General features: G+C 39.4%; 1 protein-coding gene, 1 long non-coding RNA gene and 6 other non-coding genes across 8 annotated transcripts in view; 1 reads left to right on the plus strand and 7 right to left on the minus strand.

Annotated features, from left to right (window-relative positions):
• Positions 1-14,639, minus strand: part of LOC145467282 (uncharacterized) — a 35,786-nt gene extending 21,147 nt beyond the window's left edge. The window contains exons 1-7 of the mRNA XM_081450827.1: positions 14,579-14,639; positions 13,660-13,929; positions 12,115-12,363; positions 11,131-11,352; positions 8,565-8,735; positions 7,544-7,754; positions 5,993-6,050 (exon numbers count right to left, since the gene is read on the minus strand). Of these exons, the coding sequence (XP_081306953.1) occupies positions 5,993-6,050; positions 7,544-7,754; positions 8,565-8,735; positions 11,131-11,352; positions 12,115-12,363; positions 13,660-13,929; positions 14,579-14,639 (1,242 nt within the window). The remainder of the gene's footprint in view (positions 1-5,992; positions 6,051-7,543; positions 7,755-8,564; positions 8,736-11,130; positions 11,353-12,114; positions 12,364-13,659; positions 13,930-14,578) is intronic.
• Trnar-ucg (transfer RNA arginine (anticodon UCG)) lies at positions 353-425 on the minus strand. The gene has a single exon. It is a non-coding gene; the product is annotated as a tRNA-Arg (tRNA).
• Trnar-ucg (transfer RNA arginine (anticodon UCG)) lies at positions 1,057-1,129 on the minus strand. The gene has a single exon. It is a non-coding gene; the product is annotated as a tRNA-Arg (tRNA).
• Positions 2,240-2,312, minus strand: Trnar-ucg (transfer RNA arginine (anticodon UCG)). Its single transcript has one exon. It is a non-coding gene; the product is annotated as a tRNA-Arg (tRNA).
• On the minus strand, positions 3,274-3,346 carry Trnar-ucg (transfer RNA arginine (anticodon UCG)). Its single transcript has one exon. It is a non-coding gene; the product is annotated as a tRNA-Arg (tRNA).
• Positions 4,042-4,114, minus strand: Trnar-ucg (transfer RNA arginine (anticodon UCG)). The gene has a single exon. It is a non-coding gene; the product is annotated as a tRNA-Arg (tRNA).
• Trnar-ucg (transfer RNA arginine (anticodon UCG)) lies at positions 5,246-5,318 on the minus strand. Its single transcript has one exon. It is a non-coding gene; the product is annotated as a tRNA-Arg (tRNA).
• Positions 14,640-22,040: 7,401 nt separating the features above from the next.
• LOC145467865 (uncharacterized) lies at positions 22,041-24,341 on the plus strand. Its single transcript, XR_014042132.1, has 4 exons — positions 22,041-22,291; positions 22,385-22,538; positions 22,706-22,792; positions 23,462-24,341. It is a non-coding gene; the product is annotated as an uncharacterized LOC145467865 (long non-coding RNA).
• The last annotated feature ends 955 nt before the right edge of the window (positions 24,342-25,296 follow it).

Raw genomic sequence — 25,296 nt, forward strand, 5'->3', positions numbered from 1 at the left:
AAACTACATATAAGAACTCTGGTTCTTATTCCCTGCCTTATTCCTTGCCATCGCTGTGAAAAATCTGCAAGAGAATCTCGCAACTCTCATCATTTGATCAGGCAACGTGACAACATCCACGCAAGAGCCCCTGACATGTGCGCGGATCCGCGCGGATATATGACGTCAGGATGGCGCAATTTGTTCTAAAAATAGTAAAATTGTCCCATATCATAGGTGCGCGCGGATCCCAAGACTTTCGGTCTCCGTCCCCGATTATGGCTCCTGGTTATACTATAAGAATTTCCGCCAAAAATTCGTAAAAACATCTGACTGCCGGGCATTTGGTTTGTTTTATAGCGAAAAAAGAAAGCGACCACGAAGGGACTCGAACCCTCAATTTTCCGATCCGAAGTCGGACGCCTTATCCATTAGGCCACGCGGCCAGTCACATGAAAGCAGAGATCTTTAATGCTTTGCATTCGGGGGAAACTTCTAACCATTCTCTAGTAAACATTTATGTTTGCTCAATCTTTTTTGGTTTAGTGATCAGGCAACATGACATTTTAAAGACATCGTCCTCGGCATTTCAGCAGCAATCATTCAGTTCAAAAGCAGGTAAACAGCTTTTCCGACAAAGTTTGTCTCACAAAAGCGTAATTATAAGCATACAGTGCGAAACAATTACGAAAGGAATTATGGGTAGTGATACAGACGGTATATTGTTACGAACTTGAGGTTAATACTGTTACAACAACAAGAGAGAAAACATGTAGTCTTCTTATATCAGCGGTGAACCACTATTACCCACAATACGTATACCTCTCGGCATTGCTGCGCACGTCTGTACCGAACACGCGGCTTTTGAGGTCAACCTTATAACGATGCTTTGTAAACCAACAGAACTTTTTGATTCGTTCATGTTTAATTTTGACTCGATAGCTGTCTTTCAAAAATCATTTACATAATAGTTATGACTCCAAAAAACGAAAGGTTATATTATGAGAATTTTCGCCAAAAACTTCGTTAAAATATCTGACATCAAGGCATTTACTTTGTTTATGGCGAAAAAGAAAGCGACCACGAAGGGACTCGAACCCTCAATCTTCCGATCCGAAGTCGGACGCCTTATCCATTAGGCCACGCGGCCAGTCACAGGAAGGCGAAGATCTTTAATGCCTTGCATTTCGGGTAAATCAAAACAATTTCCGTTAAATATTTATGTCTGAGTTTATGAAAACCGTGTCGAATTTGGGGCAAAACTTTCCCGCCTGCCTGCCTGGAAGGAGGGTTGGGGCAGACAATCCAGGTCTATAGCTAGCAGCTGATTCCAAGCGGGGTCCTCAGGGCCTAGCCCCAAAAGGGTGGTGTGGGTCGCAGAAAGAGGCCTTTTGGTCAGTTAAAGTGGCCATTTTCTTTGCAGGACAAGGTTTGGCCACCCATGCCCTTCAGCCTTAGGGCATTGCTTTGTAAACCAACAGAAACTTTTGATTCGTTTGTGTTAAATTTAGCTATATAAAGCTGTCTCTGAAAATTCATTTACATAATATTTATGACACCAACTGAGACAAATTGAAATAATATAACGATTATTGTCTTCCTTCCAATAAAATTGCGCCCCGGCCCTTTCAAAAAGAGCTCAAAATTTAGACGGAAAAGCTCATCGAAACCTCCTGGGAGTATTTTATGTTCGTTAAGAAATGCGAACGTTGCCTCGATAGCAAGATAGACATCACTTGAAGCCTGATCTTTTTTAAAATAAAGTTCTCCGAACAAGCGTTGACTGCGGGGCAGTTACTGTATTTGAGATCACAGGTTCAGTTTCATAATGAATTTTCCTAATGTCGAAAACATGCGGTGATAGAGCGTTTTAGCTTACGTGGTTAGCACACAAACAAATTTATTGAAACAAAAGAAAGTGTTTACATAAGGAGAGAGATCAACTCCCACAGCTAGAATTGGTTCGGTACACCAACATGGCCTCCGCTTGATATTTTTGGAACCGTGTCGTGACGTCATGTGAAAACGCTCTGTATTTTCTGACTGCGTGTGAGTCTAGTCGTAAATTTGTCGAGAGGATATGCTCAACGTCAGGAAATCCGTCAGATAAAACATCAAAATGTCTTTTTTCGGAATCGCTTTGCTTTTCCAAACATACATAGGACAATCTCAACAGGTTAAATTACAGGAATTTCCGCCAAAAATTCGTGAAAATATCTCCATGCAGGTCATTTAGTTTGTTTAATAACGAAAAAGAAAGCGACCACGAAGGAACTCGAACCCTCAATCTTCCGATCCGAAGTCGGACGCCTTATCCATTAGGCCACGCGGCCAGTCACGTGAACGTAAAGATCATTTGCATATTAGTTATGACACCAAAAGACAAAAGGTTATATAAGGTATGGGTCGCACTTGGAAAAAGTTTTCATCTCTGCCGGTTAAAAAAAGACAAAAATTTGAAACCGCAACCGGAAAGGAAAACTTTTAGACAGAAACGGAGGGTCGCACTAGTGGGAGATAATTGTCAGTACCAAATTTCAAATTTATTTGCTTGGCGATGTCATCCAAAGCTTTGCGGGCTTGACTGCTGTTGATGCGATCGAAATTCTCGGTCCACAGGTTGATTGGCCTTTTTTCTTCGTTATCTGACCATCTTTCATAAGATCGTTTTCCAGTATCAACGGGTTCATGATCAGGAGACGATTGGGAAGACGAAGACGACGACGCTTGTGAAGCGCTTGCTTGCATGGACCTGTCCGGTAGAGTGTTTTCCTGCGGAATGCTCGCATGTGAGGTGCTCGGTTACGTTCCCCTTCCAGTCATATCATGGTAGACGGGAACATACTGCGGGCATTCCATGCTATCGCCGTAAAAACCTTGAAAACCTTGAAATTGTGCGGGATTACAATAATAGCCTCGTCCGTTCATGATGAAAGACCGCGAACTAGAACTGAACTTCCCGCGCGTATCGTTTTTCATGTTACGCTGGCAAGCGTTGACAGTTACCGCTGTGATTCCCATTGTTTGGCTCGACTTTTCGAAAATCTGCCTGCCCCACCCAAGCACTACGGCGTCTTTGATTTTTTGTCGATTCGCAAAGTTTTTGCTAAAGCGAAAAACCTGCGGTCGCACTAGGCAAAGGCGCGCGATGACAGATTTCCACCGCAAAGTGAACAAATTCTGGCAAAGATTTCCCAAGAGCGACCCATACCTTATAAGAATTTTCGCCAAAAAATTCGTAAAAATATATGACTGCCGGTCCGGCATTTACTTTGTTTATGGCGAAAAAGAAAGCGACCACGAAGGGACTCGAACCCTCGATCTTCCGATCCGAAGTCGGACGCCTTATCCATTAGGCCACGCGGCCAGTCACGTGAACGAAAAGATCTTTAATGCCTTGCATCTTGCCACCTATGCTCTTCAGCCTTGGGGCATTGCTTTGTAACCCAACAGAAACTTTTGATTCGTTTGTGTTTAATTTAGCTATATAAAGCTCTCTTTGAAACTTCATTTACATTATATTTATGACACCAACTGAGACAAACTGAGATAATATAACGATTATTGTCTTCCTTCCAATAAAATTGCGCCCCGGCCCTTCCAAAAAGAAGGCAGAATTTCGACGGAAAAGCTTATCCAAACCTCCTGGCAATATTTTATGTTCGTTAAGAAATGCAAACGTTACCTCGATAGCAAGATAGACATCACTTGAAGCCTGATCTTTTTTTAAAATAAAGTTCTCCGAGCCAGCGTTTACTACCGGGCAGTTAGTGTATTTGAGATCACAGGTTTAGTTTCATAATGCATTTTTCCAATGTCAAAAACATGTGGTGATAGAGCGTTTTCGCTCACGTGGTTAGCACACAAGCAAATTTATTGAAACAACAGAGCGTTTACATAAGAAGAGAGATCGACTCCCACAGCTAGAATTGGTTCGGTACACCAACATGGCCTCCGCTTGAAGGATAATCTCAAGAGGTTAAATTACAGGAATTTCCGCCAAAAATTCGTGAAAATATCTGACTGCAGGGCATTTAGTTTGTTTAATGACGAAAAAGAAAGCGACCACGAAGGGACTCGAACCCTCAATCTTCCGATCCGAAGTCGGACGCCTTATCCATTAGGCCACGCGGCCAGTTACATGAAGGAAAAGATCTTTAATGCTTTGCATTCGGGGGAAAATTAAATTAATTGTATTGTAAATATTCATGTTTGCTGACAGACATTGAACAACGTAACACAACAAGCTTTTTTGGTAAGTGAAAAAAATAGTGATAAGGTAACATTTCATTTTAAAGACACCGTTTTCGACGTTTCCGCAGCTATCATTCATTTCGAGAGCACGTGAACAGATTTTTCGACAAAGGTTGTCGCACAAACTCGTAAAAGCGAACAAGTTCTAAACAATTCCGAAAGGAATTATGGGCAGTGATGCAGCAGTATATCTTTACTTACCTGAGGTCGGGGGGAGGGGGGGCACTGCCATATATGGGCTATATAGGTATGTGCCGCTGTGAAGGGTATGGTTTTCAAGCAGTTTACTCTAGGATAGGGTATATAAATCACAGTGTTTGGGTCTAGAATAGAGTATAATTTTTCACAAAACCGACTAGTTGGTTGAAGATTTTATCTAGACTAAGGAAACCAGGAATTGCCACTCACAAATATAAAAAAGTCAAATCGGCAAGTTTACTTTACCCAAATCAGCCTCAACAGTGTCGATAGATGGGATTATTTGGGGAGTTTAGTCTAGTATAGGGTAGCAAAATTTAGCTGAACTAGCTCTGGTATAGGCTTAGGGTTCCAGGGTCCCAGTGTCCCAGCGGCACATCCTCACCCAGAAATTCCAAAAGTAACCCCCCCCCCGGGCCTGAGGTTTACATGCGTTACAACAACAAGGTAGGAGAACGTTCATTATCCTTCTATCAACAGTGAACCAATATAGTTATGTTCATTAAGAAAAGCGAGCCTCGATAGCAAGATAGACATCACTCAGTCTGACCTTTTCCTTAAGATTCTGAAAACCAGTGTTTACGCTCGTGAGTCTAGCCGTAAATTTGTCGAGATCAGGGCAATTTTATAGAATCAGCAACGTCAGGAAATTGGTCAAGTAAAAAACCAAAATGAGTTTTGAAAGTATTTGGCTCTTCTAAACAGACATAGGATACTCTCAGGAGGTTACACTAAGAAGTTCCTCCAAAAGTCTCTGAAAATGTTTTCCTGCTGAGCATTTAGTTTGTTTAATGACGAAAAAAAAAAAAAAAAACGACCACGAAGGGACTCGAACCCTCAATCTTCCGATTCGAAGTCGGACGCCTTATCCATTAGGCCACGCGGCCATTCACATGACAGCATTTTGATTAATCAACTTAAATCTTTGCATTCGGAGGGAAACGCAAAACAACTGTACTGTAAATACTTACGTTTGCTGACAGACATTGAAACAATGTGCCACGACAAGCTTTTTTGTAAGTGAGAAAAAATAGTAATAAAGTAACATTTCAGTTTAAAGACACCCAATTCGCGACATTTCTGTCGTGATTACATTTGACGCAAGCAGCTTACTGAGCAGAAAAACTAAAGGCCATTTTTAGGAATATATAGTGATCTAAAGTATGCTGCTCTGCTTGGCTAATAAAACAATACTCATTTAATGACTGGCCTTAAGGGAAACAGTGAGTTTTGTTTCCCCGAAACCCTCCATGTTCCCCAAGGAGAAGTGTTTTGTTATACCTCCCAACTCAAAAATGGAAAAAAAAAAAACTGCGAAGAAATCGTTTGCTTGACGCAGGCTGGCTCACAAATTGCCGCGGTTTCGATGAACACGATCTGCACGAGCATGAGTCGAAAGTTTAAGTTGTTTTTTCCCTGGGGAGTTAGTGAGTTTTGTTCGACTTAGCAAGTTTTGACCAACGACGCGTGACACGCTCTCCTCCAATCGGAAAACGCATTTGAGTTGGAAGCTGTAACAACAATATAACAACAATATAACAACAATGTTTGTATCACTTACTGTCATTTTTAAATTGGCCAGAATATCCTCTGTGTACCGCGAGCCTTTCATGTTCACTCTGGACATACAAAAGTAAAACGTTAAGCTCAACATTAAATATTTCAAAAAGTGTACTTAGTAACTTCAATTTGATCGATACTTCGTTCCTCTGTAAACTCGCTGTCACTTTTTAGAGCGCAGCCATTTGAATATAAAATCGTAGTCTCTACTTATAAATCTCAAATGTTTCTTGTGTACTTCCAAAATTCTTACTCGATAGAAACTTATTTTGTTAGGTGTTTCATCAGGCTATACAAACAACAAGCAGCTCTGGTGTATTTCTTTCGTAAAATAAAGCCAAGAATACGAAGGTGTGTCACAAAAAAAATACTGTACAACGGCTTGCCTGTCATTGTGCGCCATTGTGTAACATCAAATCAAAATTTTACGGTTATGGAGGAAATGTACCTAAACGTGTTAGTAGCAGGACTTCATATTAAGTCTCTCAGTGTGATCTGAATTCAGTGCATGTGGAATAATGGTAACACAACAAAAGAGCAACTCGAAGGAAGAATTTAGTGGAAATGGCATTGGAATAGATCTGCTCCACCAATTCATCAAACCAAGAGTGCATGAAGGGTAACACAGGCTATCCCTCATGTAGCCTTTATTCCTAAGGTAATCCCTCTTAAGTTATTTTTAGCCTTATTCCGGCCTTAGAAATCCCAGCTGGGTCTAGAAATAGCCAATCCTGTGAAGAAGAATTTGCTCACATGGACAGCCCAAGCTGATTTATACTCATTTTCAACCTCTCAGAAAACGGAAAGTGCGTGTTTATAACACTAGCACTGATAAGATATTTATAAATAACTTGAGAGGGATGACTCTTTTATGGAGCATTAATTAAGAGGGAAGGTCACCTATAGCAAGTAAACATTCAGTTTTTCCACTCACCGAAATTTCAGCCTCTAAAGTGCCTGCTATCTTGAAGAAATTTGTCTCCAAAGAAGCCCAAAATTCGACTTCGGAGGCCGCGATTTCTAAACTGTACTTGGCAGCCAAACTGTGTTTATGTGACGTCATTCCGTCCGACTCGAAATTGGCGGGAAGGAGAAAATCCGGCAACTGACTTTGCATCCTTCACAAGGTAAGCAAGAGTATTTTTCCAAGGGATTATCCACTTTACTATCATCACTACTATCATTTTCGGAGTTTGGAGCATGTTTGGCTCAAAATAACACAGCTCAAGAGCAGCCACAACCCAGAATGGTAGTTAAAAGGCTTGTCGGAAGCCATATTTGGACAAAATCTTTTGAACGGAATGACGTCACGTAAATGCCACCTTGGCTGTTGAATACTGTTCAAATAATTTTGAACTTCTTTGGAGACAAATTTCATAAGGAAAACCTGCACTTTAGAGGCCGAATCTTCGGTGAGTGGCTAAACTTAGTGCGAGGTTTCTATTAGCGATGACAAAAAAATATACGTTTCTTTCGAGTAACCTTCTTCTTTAACTATTTAACCCTTCATCCACTCTTGATCAAACCCAATTAACGTAACATTCTCTCAAACCTTAATCGCGCATTTCTTTTTCTGTACTTATTGATAAGTACATCAGTGTTCTCTTTCCAGTCAGGTCTTTGTAGGACTTCTCCAAGATAGAAATCATCCAGTTCAATGTCAACTGTTGGTTTAGGACCTTTGAAATAGATGAACATGTACTGGAACCCAGACCTCGCCACTGGCATTTCAAACGCCGTGTGCCAACGAACCCAGCCAAAGTCTGGAGAAATCAATTTTCAAATGTTACACATGACTCGATACAAAAAGAATGAAAGGAAAAATGAGTAGGATCTGGGTGGGGATGCTAGAATATCAGATATCAGCTAAATTTTCAGCGACTTCTCTGATATTAATTTAAATTTCAGTCCACTTTCCAGCTATCAAAAAAGTTTGCAGCTCTTGGTTAGAAACGCGTTATTTTCATCTGCCAGGGAAACCCCAGAATTTAATGAAGACAGGAAACACCACTAATATTGTTTCTGTTACTCGTTTTGTTGTATCGGTATCTCAAGAACGTAACCTATTTCTTGATCTTTCTTGGCTGAAACGTCTATTGTTATCTACAATTGCGCCGATGAAATCAAAATTCAAGAATGACAATATGATTAAACCTTGAAAGAACGTTGAAGCTGAGGTTACCACCATTTATACTATACCATAGAAAATACAGCCAATCAGAATACAGAAAAGCCGTTGTATATTCTATGGTGTTACACCCAACATTCCCATCATGCGCCGCGCGTATGTTGTATGTTGGTCACTCTATTTTCTATGGCATGGTATGCCATGGAATATCACCTAAAGGCTTGTATGTATACCAAGTGACTCGAGGAATGTTCCATTGTATATTGAAAGTGTTGCATAAATGGTAAATATCTTCAGTTATTAACGACCCGAGCTGGTAATATGAACGCTCTTTGGACAATGCTCACTTTAACTTTTACCATAAATAATAATATCTTATTTTTGACAATTTAGTAGAAGATCTGAACCAAAGCTGCCATATTTTCTATTCAAATCTTCCACCTACCTTGAGAATATTTTGTCCTGCGAGCAAGTCTTTTCTTTTTCTGTGCCTTTTCTCCTCTTTTCTTGAATCGTATCCAAAGTTCAAGACTGTGAACATCTCCAGTCCTTTTGCGATCGATGAGCTTCGTCCATCCCATAAAATTGTACACGCGACCTGACAGAACTCGGCTCCCTGTGTCAAAAACAAATTGATTGCTCATCGGTTATGTGATGAAGAATCTTGGAATTGCTTGGATTTATTCGGTATCGGTGATGCAATTTTCGAAGTCAATGTTCTTCACTACCTACAATTTTTTGACCCCAGCTCAGATTAGGCAAGGGAAGAAAAAGGTCAAGGGAGTCAATTACCCACATCCTTGCATACGGCGGCCGCGCCAGCTGTACGAGCGGCAGTCAAAACTGAGCTGTCCTACTGAAACGACACGATAATAGCCTTTTTCTTTGCAGCCAACAAAAATAAAGACAATGCTAAAGTTGCTTTGGCCTCTTCTAATAGTTAACTTGAGAATTCCGGGTTTAATTTGACGAGGAACAGCACATTTTGTTCAAAATAAGACAACTATTATCCTACCTGGCGACACTTAACGAACGACGAGCGAGTTGCCGGTGACCCATTTTTGGCGCGAAATTAGAAGCTTCCAGGCACAAAACGTTTCATATTTTTCACTTCTTACATTCTGATATGGTTTTGGAAATTGTAAATTCCCTTTTCGTGAATATTTAATGCCATCTCCATTGAGTTGCCCGATTTCAAAGTCTTTTCGGTTAACTTACATTGAATTCAGGACAGTAAAGTTTTTCCCGCATGCTGAATCCTGATTGGTCAATTTAAATTTCAGGCGCGCCAGCCGTATGCAAGGATAGGCCTTATTGCCAAGGTAATCCGTCTCAAATATTTTTAGACTAGTAGTAATCAGAAATTATGAGAGTGCGTTCGACACTCTCACTTTAATATATAATATTATATCGTAAATAAATGATTTCACTAGCTGACTTTCAACCTTTGTCTATTGCTAAAAGCAACATTTTTCAGCAGCATCCGAGGTTTTACAGTCAGATATACATAGTGTCAAAGTCCACGCTAGTGAAGAGGTCACGATTTGTTGATACGTTGCGTGACGCTGCCAGTTTAGTCTCTCAAGTTTCATAGAATATTTAAATTACGTACATTATTCTAAGCTAGCATTTGCACTCGCGTGCTCGTTTCGCGACTTATTCGAGTATTTCCCCTGATGAATAAAGTAGTCTTATGGATCTTGCCTTCCGAGTACTTTTCCACCGATTCCGACCAAACAATGAAATTTCGACCGGATAAAGACTGAGCTATCTGTCGTGACTGGAACTAATCAACAAATACAATCAAAATGTAGCTGTTCCCACGGCTATCATCCCAAAGCCAAGTCGTGTTAACAAACACGGACAATTCCCTCAGATTGCGATAAATGCTGCCGTCGAAGTGTTTAAATTCGCCAAAATCTAACGCTGAGAGCACATAATAGCGAGGCGTACGGCGACTGAGTGGAAAGAAGTCAAAAAAAGATCCATCGGAAAGACGAGCTCACATGGCCTGCTCACATACTCACATGTTTGCCACATGTCTTATCACATGTCTTAGCATTAAACGGTACCAGTTTAATGGCCGTGACATGCCCCTGCAAAAATCAAGCGGGGTGGCCATTTTGGTGTCCTTACAGGAATGTGGTTTTTTTCAGCCTAGAACCGTGCACAGGGAGACCAACTCTGAAAAGCCACAAGTCAAAATTAGGTTTGCGTTCCACTTCGTCGAACGCAATTACGCCTGGTTTCAGACATCTCAGCATGGTCTAGAATTAGCCAACCCTTAGATATGGACTTTGCTCAGGTAGCAGCCCATGCCGCTTTACGCGTATTTCATCCTCCACGAAAACATTTCGCATCAAGTGTGGTAACATTATCCACGAAAGACCTAGGTACCATGTCTAAAAATAGCTTGAAAGGGATCACCTTGAGTATAATTCCTTTATGGCAAAGTAACTCTCTTACTCTTTATTCTCTCTTGGACTAGATCAATGCAAACTATCGTTTGAAGATACTGTAGGTCCCTAGTTCAAATCCTCCACCTTACCGCTATCTGAATTTGTTCTCGCTAGTCCCGAGTTCAACTTCCCGACTGCGTTGTGTAAATAGCCAACTTGTCAGCCTCCCACAAGTTGGGATGCTTAATAGTTTATGTTCTTGCTGAAATATATATATAAATATATATTTTTATTTACAGTATCCCCAATTAGCACAACAGTGCTAAATACATTTAATACTTAAATAAAACTTTTGGTACTGCAAAAATATTGTATTCACCTCCTCTTACGTTGTCTGATCGACCTTTGCAGTATTTCTTATACTTAAATAAAGTTTTTTATTATTTTTTAAATTCATTTTTAATGGATAGCCCAAGGCATTATCATTTTTACATTAGAAATATTTATACATTTGTTTCCCGTGCTGTAATATTCCTTACTTATAGAATGATTCTAGTCAAAAAAGGAGCTTCTTGATAGAATTAATCACGGTTCCCCGCACGGGGACTTTACCTATGTACTGCCCGGGACCTGCCCATTCAGAGAGACGCGCCAAGCAAATACCACTATGCTGTCCCTCCTTTGCTTGATGACGGGTATACCGAGCGATAACCCCTCCCCGTGGATCATCAGTCTCCCCTTGGCAGCTCCATCCTTTCACTGGATCATTCACGAGTGGCTGTTCAAAGCCAGGATTGGTTAAAATGTTGATGCCACTCGTCGGAGGTCTGTAAACTGAAAATGACAAATGTTCGTCATAAACGAAGCAATTTTTTAAACTAATCGCGCCTTTATTACAGTTCAACCCCTATTAAAAGGCCACCCTCTGGGAAATGGATAGTGCCCGCTCAAAAGGCGATGGCATCTAATAGAGGTAAAAATCATAGAAAAGCACTCATCGGGACTTTGATTACTGGCCGCCTAATAGGGGTCTCCGTTTAAGAGGTGCCCGCTTAACAGGGGTTGGACTGTAAATATTTCAGCACGCTTTGGCGGTTTATTACAGTAGGTGGGTTTGGTCGAGCCATGGCTTTTATCTTGACGGGACGCATTTCGAGGTAAAATATCAATGGCTAAACCAACGAGGTATTAACCTTGCCAAAAATCCGGCGATATTAGGTTAGTGACTTGCTATCGCAAGATACAGTGGCAGTGGCTTCGGCTTGTGATTGGCTAATTGCAAGTTTGGGTTACGGTAGAAGTTACATATTTTACAATTATACTTGAAATCCCACGTTATAACGCCAGAAAATTTTCTTATTCAACTTAATATCATCGGATATTCCCCAGGTCAGTGGTAAGGTCACGTGACATGCTTAGGCCAGTCACATGCGAGAAAAACTGATCGGTAGATTTGAAACAAACCTGATATGTTTGTGATATTACTTCAAATTCTTAACTTAGAACTAGGATTGTCAGAAATGCAAACAGGCGGGGATAATTCAATTATGTTTCCATCTCATTGTATACTTACACGAGAAGAAGACAATTTCTTACCTCCGTAGTCCAGTTCGTCAATTTCCTTGAAGAGAGGTTGTAACATAAGCGGGCTCACGCGGCCAGTTTTCACCAAAGGGTGTCTCGCAGCATTTCTCGGCATTGCCCCATTTTGAACAAGTGCATTGTTCAATGCAGCCATGATGTTATTAGTTACACGATCTCCGTATGAAGAGCTGTATAAATCGTTAATGAAATTTCTCTTCTCTTGCTCTTCTGTCTGAGACAGAAGATTGTCACCAGATGCACCTTAAAGAAGAAAATGACGTTTTCATTATTGCTGTAATTTTAAATATTTGCATCGCAAGTGTGAAAGGAAATCTAATCTCGATATCGAACGATAACTAGCATAGGGTTAACCCGAGTGTATACTTGGCAATGGTCTTGGACTGTATCGGTCTAAATCAATCATTACGAAACAAGCTTGAGAATATGCAACAGGTCAGAAAATATTTGACATACTCCTGGGCGGATGATGGAGAGAAGCCTGGTTTAGAATAATGTGCCTTGCCCAACACACTAAGCTGGCATGGTCACCAAGCCCAGCAAATTGGCTTAGGGCAAAGTTTGAAAAGAGATGCGGGATTTTAAGCTGAGGACCCCAAGTTTATCAGTAACTGAAGTTACTGTCACGGGTCACCCTCATTAAATAAAGTCTTTCAAAATATCTTTTCAGTGTGGATATTCAGCTTAAGGTGGCTCCATAGGTTAATCATTTATGGCGTTGCGCGCGCAAGTGCTATGTTTTGAATGCTGTTTTTGCATTCGCTTTCACACCTAGTCCTCTCAAACTTATTACATGTAATAAGCAATGATTAAATAGTGTTTTGCTATCATCTCGGTTAAAATTTTGGGATCTAGTCTTAAATTATAAATGCCCAAACAACTGTGTTTTTTACTGTTTTTATGGCTTTATTTGTGATTTTCATGAATTCCCTTCGGTGAAATCTTCCAAAATTTTTTCATCACATCGCTTCCAGCGGGATACGAATTTTAAATACGAGGAAAGTAGGGTTGTAAAGGTAGTTTTTTTAATATTTTCAAATTTATGTCTTTTGCCGCTGCAAAAAATCTGGTCTCATGGATTTCCCTGAAAAACGAGCTCCGACTAAAGTAAAATATTTACTACCAATCTGCCAAATTTTACGGAATTTCACCGAAGGAAACGCGAGAAATTTCACTGTCAGTTTTGCTTTTCGTGCTCATGTTGACGTAATAAAATATCGAAAAACACTGACGTTTTCCTTTGAGCGCGCGCAGATTACTTTCTCAGCGCTCGCGCGATCGTAAAACTATAGGGAGCCACCTTAAATGCAGCTGTTGACAGAGTCTTTATTTTGATGTGATATCAACGGAAATTTTTGAGGGGCTATTCATGATTGAGTGTTGAAAGTAATCAGGCAATTACTTTTGTTTTGGGTTTGGTTTTACCACGGTTTGAGATTTGTTGGGTAGTCTAATTGATAAGGAACTGGTTTGGGTTTGGTTTTACAACACTCAGTTGAAAACCACTTTATGAAGCCGTTTACTCTGAAATGTTCATACCGTCCAAGCCATACACGTCCATTACGTTTGGGCTTCCTGTGCCATTATAACACGCGGTCGAAGGTCCATGTCGCATGTAGATCAGCGCTGCATGAACGCTACCAATACACACCGAGTTATTCCTTATTCCAAACACAGGGATACCACTCAAAAGGGCAGCATTTGCGCATCGACGCAATAGTGAAGCCTCGTGATGTTTGGGATGCAACAATGGTATCTCCGGGAGAAAACTGTTACCATGGTTTTGCCAACAACCTAGGTAATCATAAACTGCAAGAACGAAAATGAAACTGTTAGAACACGTTCTTAATTTTGCGTACAGAAACCTTTTCGGTCGATTTGTTAAACCCTCGAGTTTTCGAACCTCTCAGAACTCGAAGTCGTTTTCTTCCCCTCAGTCAAACACCATAATTCTACCCCCGATTTATCGATTTCACTACCAGGTTTTAAACCAATTTTCTTTTCCCTAAGCCCTGGCCAAACGAATTCGCAAGTAGACGCAAGTTGAAAACATGGGTCTACTTGCGACTCCGTTTGGAAAGGCTTTGTGTGTTCTTGCGTTGACTTGTGATGACTTGCGCTCACTTTGGTCGGGATCAATTTGCATGCAAGTCGACGTAAGTTTTTCACTGCTTGGTCACCCAACCCAAGTCAACGCAAGTTGAGTGACATCCATTCGTTTTTATAGCAAACTATCAGCTAATGAAATATAGGATATGTCTGCCTTATGTCTGATTATTTGGTTTTTTTTTTTGCAACTTGCGTAAACTTGCGAGGAAACTTGCGAGTCCGTTTGGCCACCCAACGCAAGTCTCTGGGACTCAAAAGTCCAGATCTATTTAGTTTCAAACGTTCCTACCTTAAATTTCTGAATGTGCGAGTTAGCCCTTTCGCAGATTACTGTCAGAAACGTATGTACCTTTCTGGGCTTGCAAAAATATGCAGAACTCCACCAGCACAAATATGAAAATAAGTTTCATCGAAATTTCATAATCTATCGACTACTGCAATTCCTTCTTCAAAGATCTGAAATAACAAAACAATGCGATTACGATGTAAATGCTGTATATAAAACATTATTTGCGATATCTTAGAAATTGCTGTCGGAATACGAGCTGCAAACGAGTGTTTCACCTTTTTTTCCAGTTTTCCCAAACTTTGCTAATAATGCTTCTACTTAAGAATTAGGTTACGAGCTCGAGATTTCTATCACGTGATAGTTGATGAGGTCGAAGACTACTCACTATATACAACAATATAGTGAGTAGCGTAACCAATCAGAGAACGGTAATCGTGATACAACGCTAGCAGACTTAAAGTTTTAGTATAAATCTACTAGGTAGGTGTTCTATCACAAATTAAATATCGTTTTCTTATTGGCTACGCTACTCACTATCTATCCTGTTGTAGATAGTGAGTGGTCTAGACTCTTATTACCGTATTTTCTCTCAGTCTGAATGTAAACATCATTATCGCAGCATCGGCTACTGTATCACGTTACAATATACGTGAGATATTAGGAGCTCTCCCATTGGTCGATAGGTGTGTTTAGATAAGAGTATGTAAATACGGTTGTGCCGTTTTAGATTGCACGCATTTTTGTGAAATATTTTATAATAGCAATAGAGTAGTTTTTTCCGTGTTTAACTATAGCCTCAGACAAGCACTTGGGAGGCTGGGAAAATTCTCGAGGTTATGAAACCCCAGACGCAAACTGTCTCGAATTCTCGATCCGAACCTACCTCGTGTTTAGATGAGGCTATGTGAACACGGAAAAAGTGCTCTAATGCTTAAACCATATTGTAAACATTTCCTAACGACTGCTCGCACTGATTGAGATCGAGATAAAACCAACCTCTTAAAATAAGCTTCTCTTAAGCACTTTATAGTAAATAGCGTGTCACACTGATGTATTCTACCAGTGAGGCAACTAAGCGAAGGAATTATAAACAACATCGATCTTGAGTGTAGTATCTATTCAGGGCAATGCCTTTGTTAAAGAGAAGATAGGAAAGGAAAGTATATAACCATTTGTACATATTCATGGTGAAAGATGAAATAAGTATAAAATATGGCTTACCGCATACCTCGGTGATCAGTGATCAGTCCGCAAAAATACGTTGTGAAAATTCACCAGATCATCACTCTAGGACCTGCTCTAGTGCCCTTACACCAGCTAACTCGTATTAATGGTAGTCATCAAGAATTTCATTCTTCCTCGTCCGAAAGGATCCTAGCGAAACTTTAATTTACAAAACATCAAAGCCGTATGAGATTGGAGAGCGAGATAAAGTTATTCAAATGAAAAAAAAAAAATCATCGATTTACAGTGAAATACTTACAAGGTTTGTTTAAAATATCACAAGTGTCGACTGCCATGCGTGGATTTTGGATATTCAATCATCTTTGAAACTTTGGAATATTATGATTGGCGCGAGTTTGGTACAGGGTCTCTCCTTAGCAATGTTAATCTCTTGACAGGAATATTCGACAAAAAAGAGACTCAATGGAGATTTGAAATTTGCATTTACGGTGACATCAACTGGTGGTTGACTTGTGACAGAGACTCAAAACATCATAGAGACAACCCGCAAAATCTTAAGGTGGTTGTTAGTTGTTCATTCAACCACATTATAAAACGTTAACCAAAATATAATCATGGAATATATATATAATAGAAAGTACTTAAAAGCTGTCGACCCTATAATCGTAAATTTAAGCGTGCACTTTTGCTACGGAGAAAGTTATCGCAATTTTGAAAACCTTCGTAATGTAGAAGTTAGAGTCCATTAATGTTCCTTTGTTTTCTCGCCCGTAAGTGATCTTAGTAAGTCACGTGATGCGACCAAACCCGCGCCTGACTTCGCTTTGGTAAAACAGTTTACTTCTCTGAATAGACTATATTTGTAGACAAGTATTACTGCAGACTTTTAGCCAAATGAAGGTTATAGTCTATTTATCTCAAAAACTATTTTAGAAGCACCTAGGGGCACGAAAATTAGTTCGAAATATGGGATGGTTCGGAAAATCGAGAAAAATTTTGACGGGAGAGCAGACAAAGACATTGGTTGCAAAATTAAAGTAGAAGGTTCGAAAACTTCGGATCACTGTATAAGGCAACAACAACCAGTGATATCCTTCGCAGACCTCTTTACCACCCTCGTGACAACAGTTGAAATTACCCGGGGTGGGAGGGTTAGTGGAACAAACTTAATAGTAGAGTATAGAACAAACACGTCACTCGAAATCAAGCTGAGCGAACACGAAACTGCAATAACATGATACCAAAGAGTGCAAGTAACGGGACTTATTTGTTTTCTTCAGCTACACCTCGGCTTGGTACCGCGAGGGGGTCTCCCAGAGCAGGAGTGCTCAACAGAAATTTCGAAAAGATCCCTAAGAGAAAGCAAGGTCTTGTTATCTGGGCGTGGCTTCAAATTTTTTTCACCCCTAATTTGTACCAATTCTAAAACAACACCTGAACTGACACTGACTTTATTTCAGCTCAATGCCCTCAAAGGTACCGCAAAAGCTCTCGCTGTGGACCTTTGAGGCTGAATACCCTAAGAGATACCAAACCCACTATTTTAACCCCTAAAAGGTTCGATGAACACCCCCGTCCTTCTAATAAGGGAGTTACCCCCCCCCCCCGACCCCCGAGGTTTGGTACTGCATTCGCGGCGAAGATTCAGCACGATGGCTATCATTATCTGAAAGACCGATATTAAAAATTGCTTTATTTATTAAGGTTTTTCTAGTTTATTAATAAGCAGTTATTTGAGTCCTAAACTCCGACGAAGTTTCAAGTCGTTCGTTAAAAATGCATATATCTTATTAGATGTTTTGGTGTGTAGCATCGTATATTTTTACGAGTTGTGCTGTAATTTGACGAGCCCGTAGGGCAAGTCAAAATGCAAACAACGAGTAAAAATATACAGCGATACTACACAACAAAACATCTAATAAGAGACTTATTATCCAACTGCTGTTAGTCAGTAAATTTATCAGGGAAAGAGGGAGAGTGTGACAATTTTTCTTGTGCGCGCCGAACTGTCCGGCAAACAGGTTTTCTACTGTACAAATAACTGTACAATATCGCTGTATATTTTTACTCGTTTCGCGCGATATGTGGATGGATAATATATATAACATATATTTGAAGGAGAAAAAAATGGCTTATTGTAGAAAAAAAGTAGATATTTAACCAAAATTAAAAATTTTCCGTTTTGTATTTCTGCCGAGGTAGTGTTTTGGGCAGATGATGAACAAAAGTCGACCATCGATTTAATCTATATACAACTTGGCACATGCACTAAAACTGTCCGCCGAGGTCATGACATATTTTATTTCTCATGCGATCACTCGCTGCCGTCCTGGTCATTCTTGCCACCACCTGACAGAAAAAGGAAACAATAAAAAATATATAATCATTAAGTACACTAGAATTCAGTTATTTCAGTTGGTCACAATTAGAAAGCTGATTAGTCGGTTGTTGCTACATGTATAAAATCAAGCTTGGCGAAACTATACTATGGATCTTATAAAAGGTTGTTTTTCACTATGTTCTTTACCAATAAGATTGTGACTTTGACGTCCACTATGTTTCACTGGCTCAGTCTGTCTTCTCACTCCAGGCAAATTGAGCGCTATTTCGTTTTCAATGAACCTCACTTTCCCCGTTTCTGCTGTTCTGAATTTTTCGGTAATAAGTAGATTCACACCACCCTTTAAAATATGAAAAGAGTACAAGAGGCGCTTTCTGTCGGTATATCTTTTGCTTTGATTACACGAAAATAATATGTTTTTCAGAGTGCGTAGTAATTTTAAGCCGCGGCGAGGGATCTGGGCTTAATACCAGTGACCAGACGAGAGAGCGGCGGCTGAAATCGAGCCTAACAATTGTAGAAGAACCTCGCCCCAATATCTAATTTATAATTTTGCGCACAGATAAGTTCAAGTAAAAGTCCACTATCAAAGCAAGTAATTCTTGGGAAATTATCCTCTGTCCTCTAATAACATGATCTTCTTATTACTACTCAAGATGATAAAAAGTAGCTTTCTTTCTGAAATAATTCAATACAGCTTAATGTTGGAAATTTTCTAAAACAGTGCCTTTGTAAACAGGTTTTAAGAAAATTATTAACAATTCAATAACAATAACATTTATTATTTGTATTGCGCCTTTTCTATAAAATATTCAATATTCAGTCATGACCAATTCCTGAATAATTAGTAATGTTAACAGTTAAATGTTTTCTTCACTTCGTTTATGTTTCGCACAAGGGAAGTTAAGGTGGCCGAACACAGTTTTCAAGAGCCTCTGCCTAATTCACCATTACTTTAAAGCTATTTATGCTTTGGCGCCCGTTTTTTGCAAGAGTCAAGGTTAACCACAGAAGGGTTTATTCTCACATTTTGGCTAAGGTGAGTGCTTTTGCCATGGCAACGGGGCTGGTTAAAAACAAGGCTTAAAAAATGGTTTTCATTTATTTTAAAAAAATTCAGTCGTTAGATTTTTTTCATCATTTGCCCACTATGAATTGACATTAAATCCCTTCTGTCAACACTGTTCTAATAAAATTTTGACATAGGCGACTTTCGTAATTCGCCGTAAATCGTTTTCACTGCATGTTCTGTATTATTAAAAATTCCCTATGTCAAAATTCAGATTTTTTGCAATAGATCATTCGCGTGGTTTCTGAATTATTTTTTTGTCAAATTTCTTGAAATTCTATCGACTGGATCGTTAGAAATCGGCAAGTTTCTGCAAAAGCAATCGGTCTCAATTTTTCGAGCAACTGCGCATGCGCTGCATTTAACTGGGTTCTTTCGGTAACAAAGAAAAAGCTGAGAATTGCTGGGTTCTTTGCGTCGTTACCTTTTCTAACATAGCTTTGTAATATAAGACTAAAGGCATCAATACACTGCGTTCAATAATGGAGAAAAATAGCGCATATAGTGTGGGTGGTGAGTAAATAAAATGATCGCTCTATTGAAGGCATGTTTGTTTTTCAATCCTTGTGCGCGCGCTGAATTGCATCAGCAAAAGCGCGCACGAAAACTGTGTTCGGCCACCTTAAGCTGGTCTGTACTTTTCAGAGTTTGAACTCACAATATTTTAAATAACATCAATTTTAACAATTTATCGTGAGTAGCCCTACGTGAGCTGTGACTAAACTTTCTCCATTATCAATAAAAAAGGTCCTGGGGATAGGAATCTCGTAACACAAAGCTTTGGCAGTAAAAACAAGCTAATAAGCATTTTTAACATGCTTATCTTCCAAAGGTAATTATGCAAAGGTTAGTGCCCGCTTCATTTCATAGCAACCGTCGTTATTTTCTGTTATCCCACTATTTCTAAATACGTTTTGTTTGAAGGTTTTGGGTCAGGGAGAGTAAACTGGAATAAAAGGAAGCAATCAAGTTTCTTATCAGAAACGAAGCAAAACGCAAAGAAGACTAGTTTGTCCTCGCCTTTGAAACCAAGCTTGCTCTCCGTTTAGTAGAAGCGGTTTTAAATGCGTACTTAATATTTAACTGTTAGCTTGAACCAATGGATATTAAACGTTGTGCCTCTTAAAACGGCGTAAGTAAGAAGCGATTTTTACCAGTCGCATATTCTCCGCTAATCGGCACATGCGTCTCAGTTCTTCGCATGGGACAACAGGTGATTTAAATGTGTTTTACATCTAACTACTCAAATCTCCTGAGCGATTATCCAGGGTTTGGGTAAACCTGGACTTACACATCAAAGCGAACAATTTCAATATGAACATTTCTTTACTGCTAGAACAAACATCTAGCTTGATATAAATCTGTTGCGATTTACACTAAGCGCCACTGATCGATGGGGGTTTATTTTGATTCCGAGAACAACTAGAACAGCTTTCAGCGATCATCATGTTTAGTTTTATAATTCTGAAAACGTCACAGGAAATTAAAGCCGTAGATGTTACTGTAGATGCTCTATGTTACGTTAGACTGCAAAACAGTCGTTTTTGGACGTTTTCGGAAGGCGCGAAGCGCCGTAAGAGCGATCCCCGCGTGTGAAGCACGCGAACCTCACACGCTCGTAGGGCGTGTAAGCAAAGAAAACTTTTTAGCGTCTCTCCCCATTCTCCCTCGCCATTTTTACATCCGCTTCAGACCTTTCGTTCGAATATTGATCGTCGCCAGCATTCGCAAAAAATACGACTGTTTTGCAATCTAATGTTACGTAGATGCTCTATGCTCGTTCGCTTTCGCTCAACGCAGTTATCAGTAAGTAAACAAATCCAAGATAGTGATTTTATTTTCTCGAAAACCAGCCATTTAAAAATACGTTGCTTTTAATATGGTAATTGCTTTGACTAACAAAGCTTTGGTCGTCGGCTCGTAAAAACTAAACAGACAATGTTTAAAAATTTTTGTCAAATGAGGCCCCGTTCACACTAAGCCGGAGAAATTTGAAAGCGCAGCCTTATTTCTACAGTAAAACCCCGTAAGGGCCTATTGTCCACAACTAATCCGTTACGAAAACGGAGCTTTTTCGAATACGCTTTTCAAACCGGAGAAATTTCAAAACACACTTCTCACTTCTCTCTTCCCTCCTTCCAATCTTAATTTTAAGAGAAATTTTAGCATTGAACCGTAGCGAAGAGGCCGATTTTTACAATTTGTTTTATTCCTGGCCATGATTTGAAATATGATAGACTGAAATGAAAACATCATACCAATTCCTTCCCCCGCTAACCGATCGTTTATTTTTTTTCTGAGCAGGTATTTTCGTCCTCAACTTAAGCCTCTTGATTTCCTCCCAAAGCTTTAGCTGTCTGCTGCATATGCATCTGGAGTAATAAACATTCTTTCGGTTGGAATTGAAGAAAAATCGATATGCATCGACATGGACATGTCCGCGAAGGCCAACTTTACTGCTATCATTGAAATCAGCGTTCAATGGAGAATAGCTTGTCTTTTTTTATATTACCGACGGTCTTAAAAATAAATTTAATACGCGCGTCTCATAGCAGTCAGCTTTCGACCTGCTTTTTATTTTCTTTCCTACGATTTAAAGTTGTTTCCACCCTAAAATAATTAAAATGTAGATGTCGAAACCTGTTCAAAACTAATTTAAACATTTCGAGAACCCTCTCAGGATAAAATAATCAATATTGTTAAGACAATTACGCACGGCGATCCAATTAGCGTTCACTGTCTTAAAATTATTAATAAAGACGATTTTCACCATGCGAAATCTTTGTTACAATTGGCAGTTTTCAGAAGAAGGATATTCTGTCAAATAAAAATATATAAGAAAACAATTGAAATATTGACGTGGGAATTTAGTAAGGTCTTTTCTGTTAAGAGATGTAACTTAAAATATGCACGAGACCCGAGGGAGACAGGAAGATATTAGCGCGCCTGACAGTAAATTGTTTGGTAGTCAATGAAACCATTCAGGAATGCTGTTAGTGCGCACTGTCATTCATTATGCAAAAGGCGCTGGCCTCACGGAAACGCCTGAATTACACGTGAACTATCTACAAGGAATAAATAAGAGCGCCGGCCTGCAGTCTTCGTCAGTTTTGATCTAGATGAAATAATATCACTGTGATACTTCGCTCGGATCCGTCGTCGCAAGCTCCAAGGAAAGGTAGGACATCAAAAACCAAATGTTCTCCGGTACGGTTTTGATTCCCAGGGATCAAATCATAAAAATTTTCTCAATTTGTTTTTCTTACCTAAGTCCAGTTCTGCTGTTGTAATAAAGAAAGCTATGGGGGCGAAGTTTTGTTTGGTCCTTATGTTGGTTATTTTGGGGACCCTTGCCGTACAAGGAGGAATCCCAAAAAACAAGAGGAAGAACCCCTTGGAAGTGTTCGCCAGGCGACCTGACTCGCGTGAGTGTTCCTTCATAATCTATTGATGATGACGACTGTTAGTATTTATCATTTCTTTCTTTAACTGATTAGTTGGACATGGCAATTCAACGAAATACAATTCTTAGTCTGTGTGTGGGATCGACACCTTGATGGCTTACAAACGAACAATCTTTTCTTGTTTACAGCCCGTGAGGATGTTGGCGAGAGATCTATGTCGCCGTGTCACATTCCAATGTTTCCATGCGGCGCTGGGTGTTGCTTCGGTCGATTAGGTCTGAGTTTAGTAAATATATCTAGTTAGCACTGACGTTGATGTAATTATAAATCGTCAGTAAAATTTTCGCTCTCTTTTTTTATACTCTTTTTTTTTTCGCTTGGAATGGTGTGCATCGGCGACCCAAAACGTTTGCTAAATACTTTACAAAGCTCTCCGCACCCCCACCCTCGAGTGTAATAAAATATATTGCAAAACCAAAAAGTGGCACGAGACAACCTTTAATTAACTACGTTGCCATTTTTGTTGTAACATTAAAAAACGTATTAAATGTATATGGACCCAAGAATCAATTTATATGATTCACAAGAAACTGTTAAATTTTGGTGATCCACACCGCTTACTGATCAACGTACCGTCACTAGGATACAATGATCCCTACTTGGAAGCATCCTCATGAAAAAAATAAAAATACATAATGCTTTTAAGATGATCGGTTACCTTTCGCCCAGTTGGCGTAGAAAACGTATTCAACAAGTCACGAAAAAGTGAAAATAGGGCTGAATTTCTAATAGCCTCGTGCTCATGTTGCCACGCAAATTGTTTGTTATGCGCATTAGGACGCCAGTGAATTAATTCCAACATAACGTGGATCCTTGGTTAGGTAGAGTTACATCACATTGGTGTATAACCCTGGATAATTACAAGTTCTCTTTTCTTTTTCCAGCAAATGATGGCGGTAATGATGTCTCCTCGATGGAATCACAGCCTTAACTTAGTAACAAAACGATTAGCTGGTAAAATAAGGGCTTTTGAAGCTATTCAATACACGCGAGTAAAGAGTAAAGGTGGCTAATTAAATGGGTAAATGTGGGCAATTAACAAAAGAAACTTGTTGAAACAAGAGGACAAATAAAAGCTGGATAATTGAAAAAAAAAATATATTTTGACTCCATCGTTTATTAAAACAGCAAGTAGGAAAGAAAAATAAATCAAAGAGACCCAATGGAAATTTTGGGATGCAACGTCATTGACTCTTGCTACGTGTTCGGGTGATTTCAAAGCTCGCGTGACAACTTTAGTCACGGGGCCAAATTAAGTCACGTGTTCGAAACATTAACCTGGATAAAATGCCTGCTTGTGTCTATTTCTACTGAAATTAAAGTGTTTCCGACTTGTCTGCTATTTTTTCAGTTTTTCATCGTCTCGCCTTTTCATTTTTGCTGAAAGTATATTGCTTTACCACGACTTTCCTTGATCCTCAGTTAAATTCCATGACTTTCCAGGCCTGAAAATTGAATAATAAATTCCATGACCTGCCGGGTTTTCCATGACCTGTATGAACCCTGCAAATGCATCATCATGCTATGATATGAGCCCTTGTTACTTTACTGATGTTGATAGAGATTTGAATGTCTTCTGTATCTGCTATACTCTTATTTTTTACAGGAGTGGGCTATCAGCCCTCAGCCAAACACCCAACCTGGAGGGCCAGGTGATCACAATTTGTCTGGTCCATATCCTTCATCCTAGCAGAATTGCAAGACTCCAGCTGACATAGCCCCTAGGGTCAGGGATACAAAAACCATGCCTCCGCCATGAGGTGGTAACCCCTTAGGATAGTTGGAAGTGGGGCGGGGGGGGGGAAGTAAAAAATTATTGGTTTCAGGGTCTGCAATGGTATGGATTTTATCAACAACAACAACAACAACAACAACAACAACAACAATTTATTGGTATTCCCATATAGATGGTGTTACCTAAATACACAATCACTAAATAAAAATTCAAAAAACGAAACAAATTACAACAACAACCAGAAAGAAAAACTAAACATAGTTAGTTACAAGATTCTTCATTTTAAGTTCTAGGGTTACGAAGTTCTCTTATTTGTAGTGCTTCATATGTAAAGTAATCTAGTTTTTTACAAATAAAAATGTCAGCATTGTTAAATAGAAATATTGTTTTCTCTGTGTTATTAGAGGAATCAAATTTTGGATATTTCTTGATGATGTCATTCGTGACTTGTTGTCTAATATTATTTGTATCGGTCACAATGAAATAAGAAATGCATTTCATTCTCAATTTGGTTAGAACAGCAGTATTGACAAATTCTAAGGGTTTTGGGTAATTTAGGAGTACAGTGTCGCCCAGATTCGATTCTAAGATTATGATTACCAGATCGGAGTTTTGCCAAAGCTTGTCTATGTTTGAGGTTCTTTACTTGTTCTAGGTACTCAGATTTGCTTACATCTCTTTTGAAACTTGAGTAGAAATTCAACTTTCTGTTAGACCGAATTATCTCCATTTGGTGTCTTTTCATATCATTTGAGATGTGACATTTTAGTTTTTGTAAATTATGTTTGATGATTTGTTCATTGTAATTGTGTGTGTTTGTATTATGCGGATGGTTTTGGTCATCTAAATAATTTTTGATGATTTCATTGACTGTTAACATGAAAGAGGACTTTGCTACATTTGCCAGTTGATTGGAAATATTGAGGCATTGTTTGGCAAAGCTATCTTCTGGGAGAGAGACAAGATGTAGCCAAAATTTAATAA

The sequence above is a fragment of the Orbicella franksi genome, chromosome 14 (genome assembly GCF_964199315.1).
Source record: "Orbicella franksi chromosome 14, jaOrbFran1.1, whole genome shotgun sequence".
Taxonomy (NCBI): Eukaryota; Metazoa; Cnidaria; class Anthozoa; order Scleractinia; family Merulinidae; genus Orbicella; species Orbicella franksi.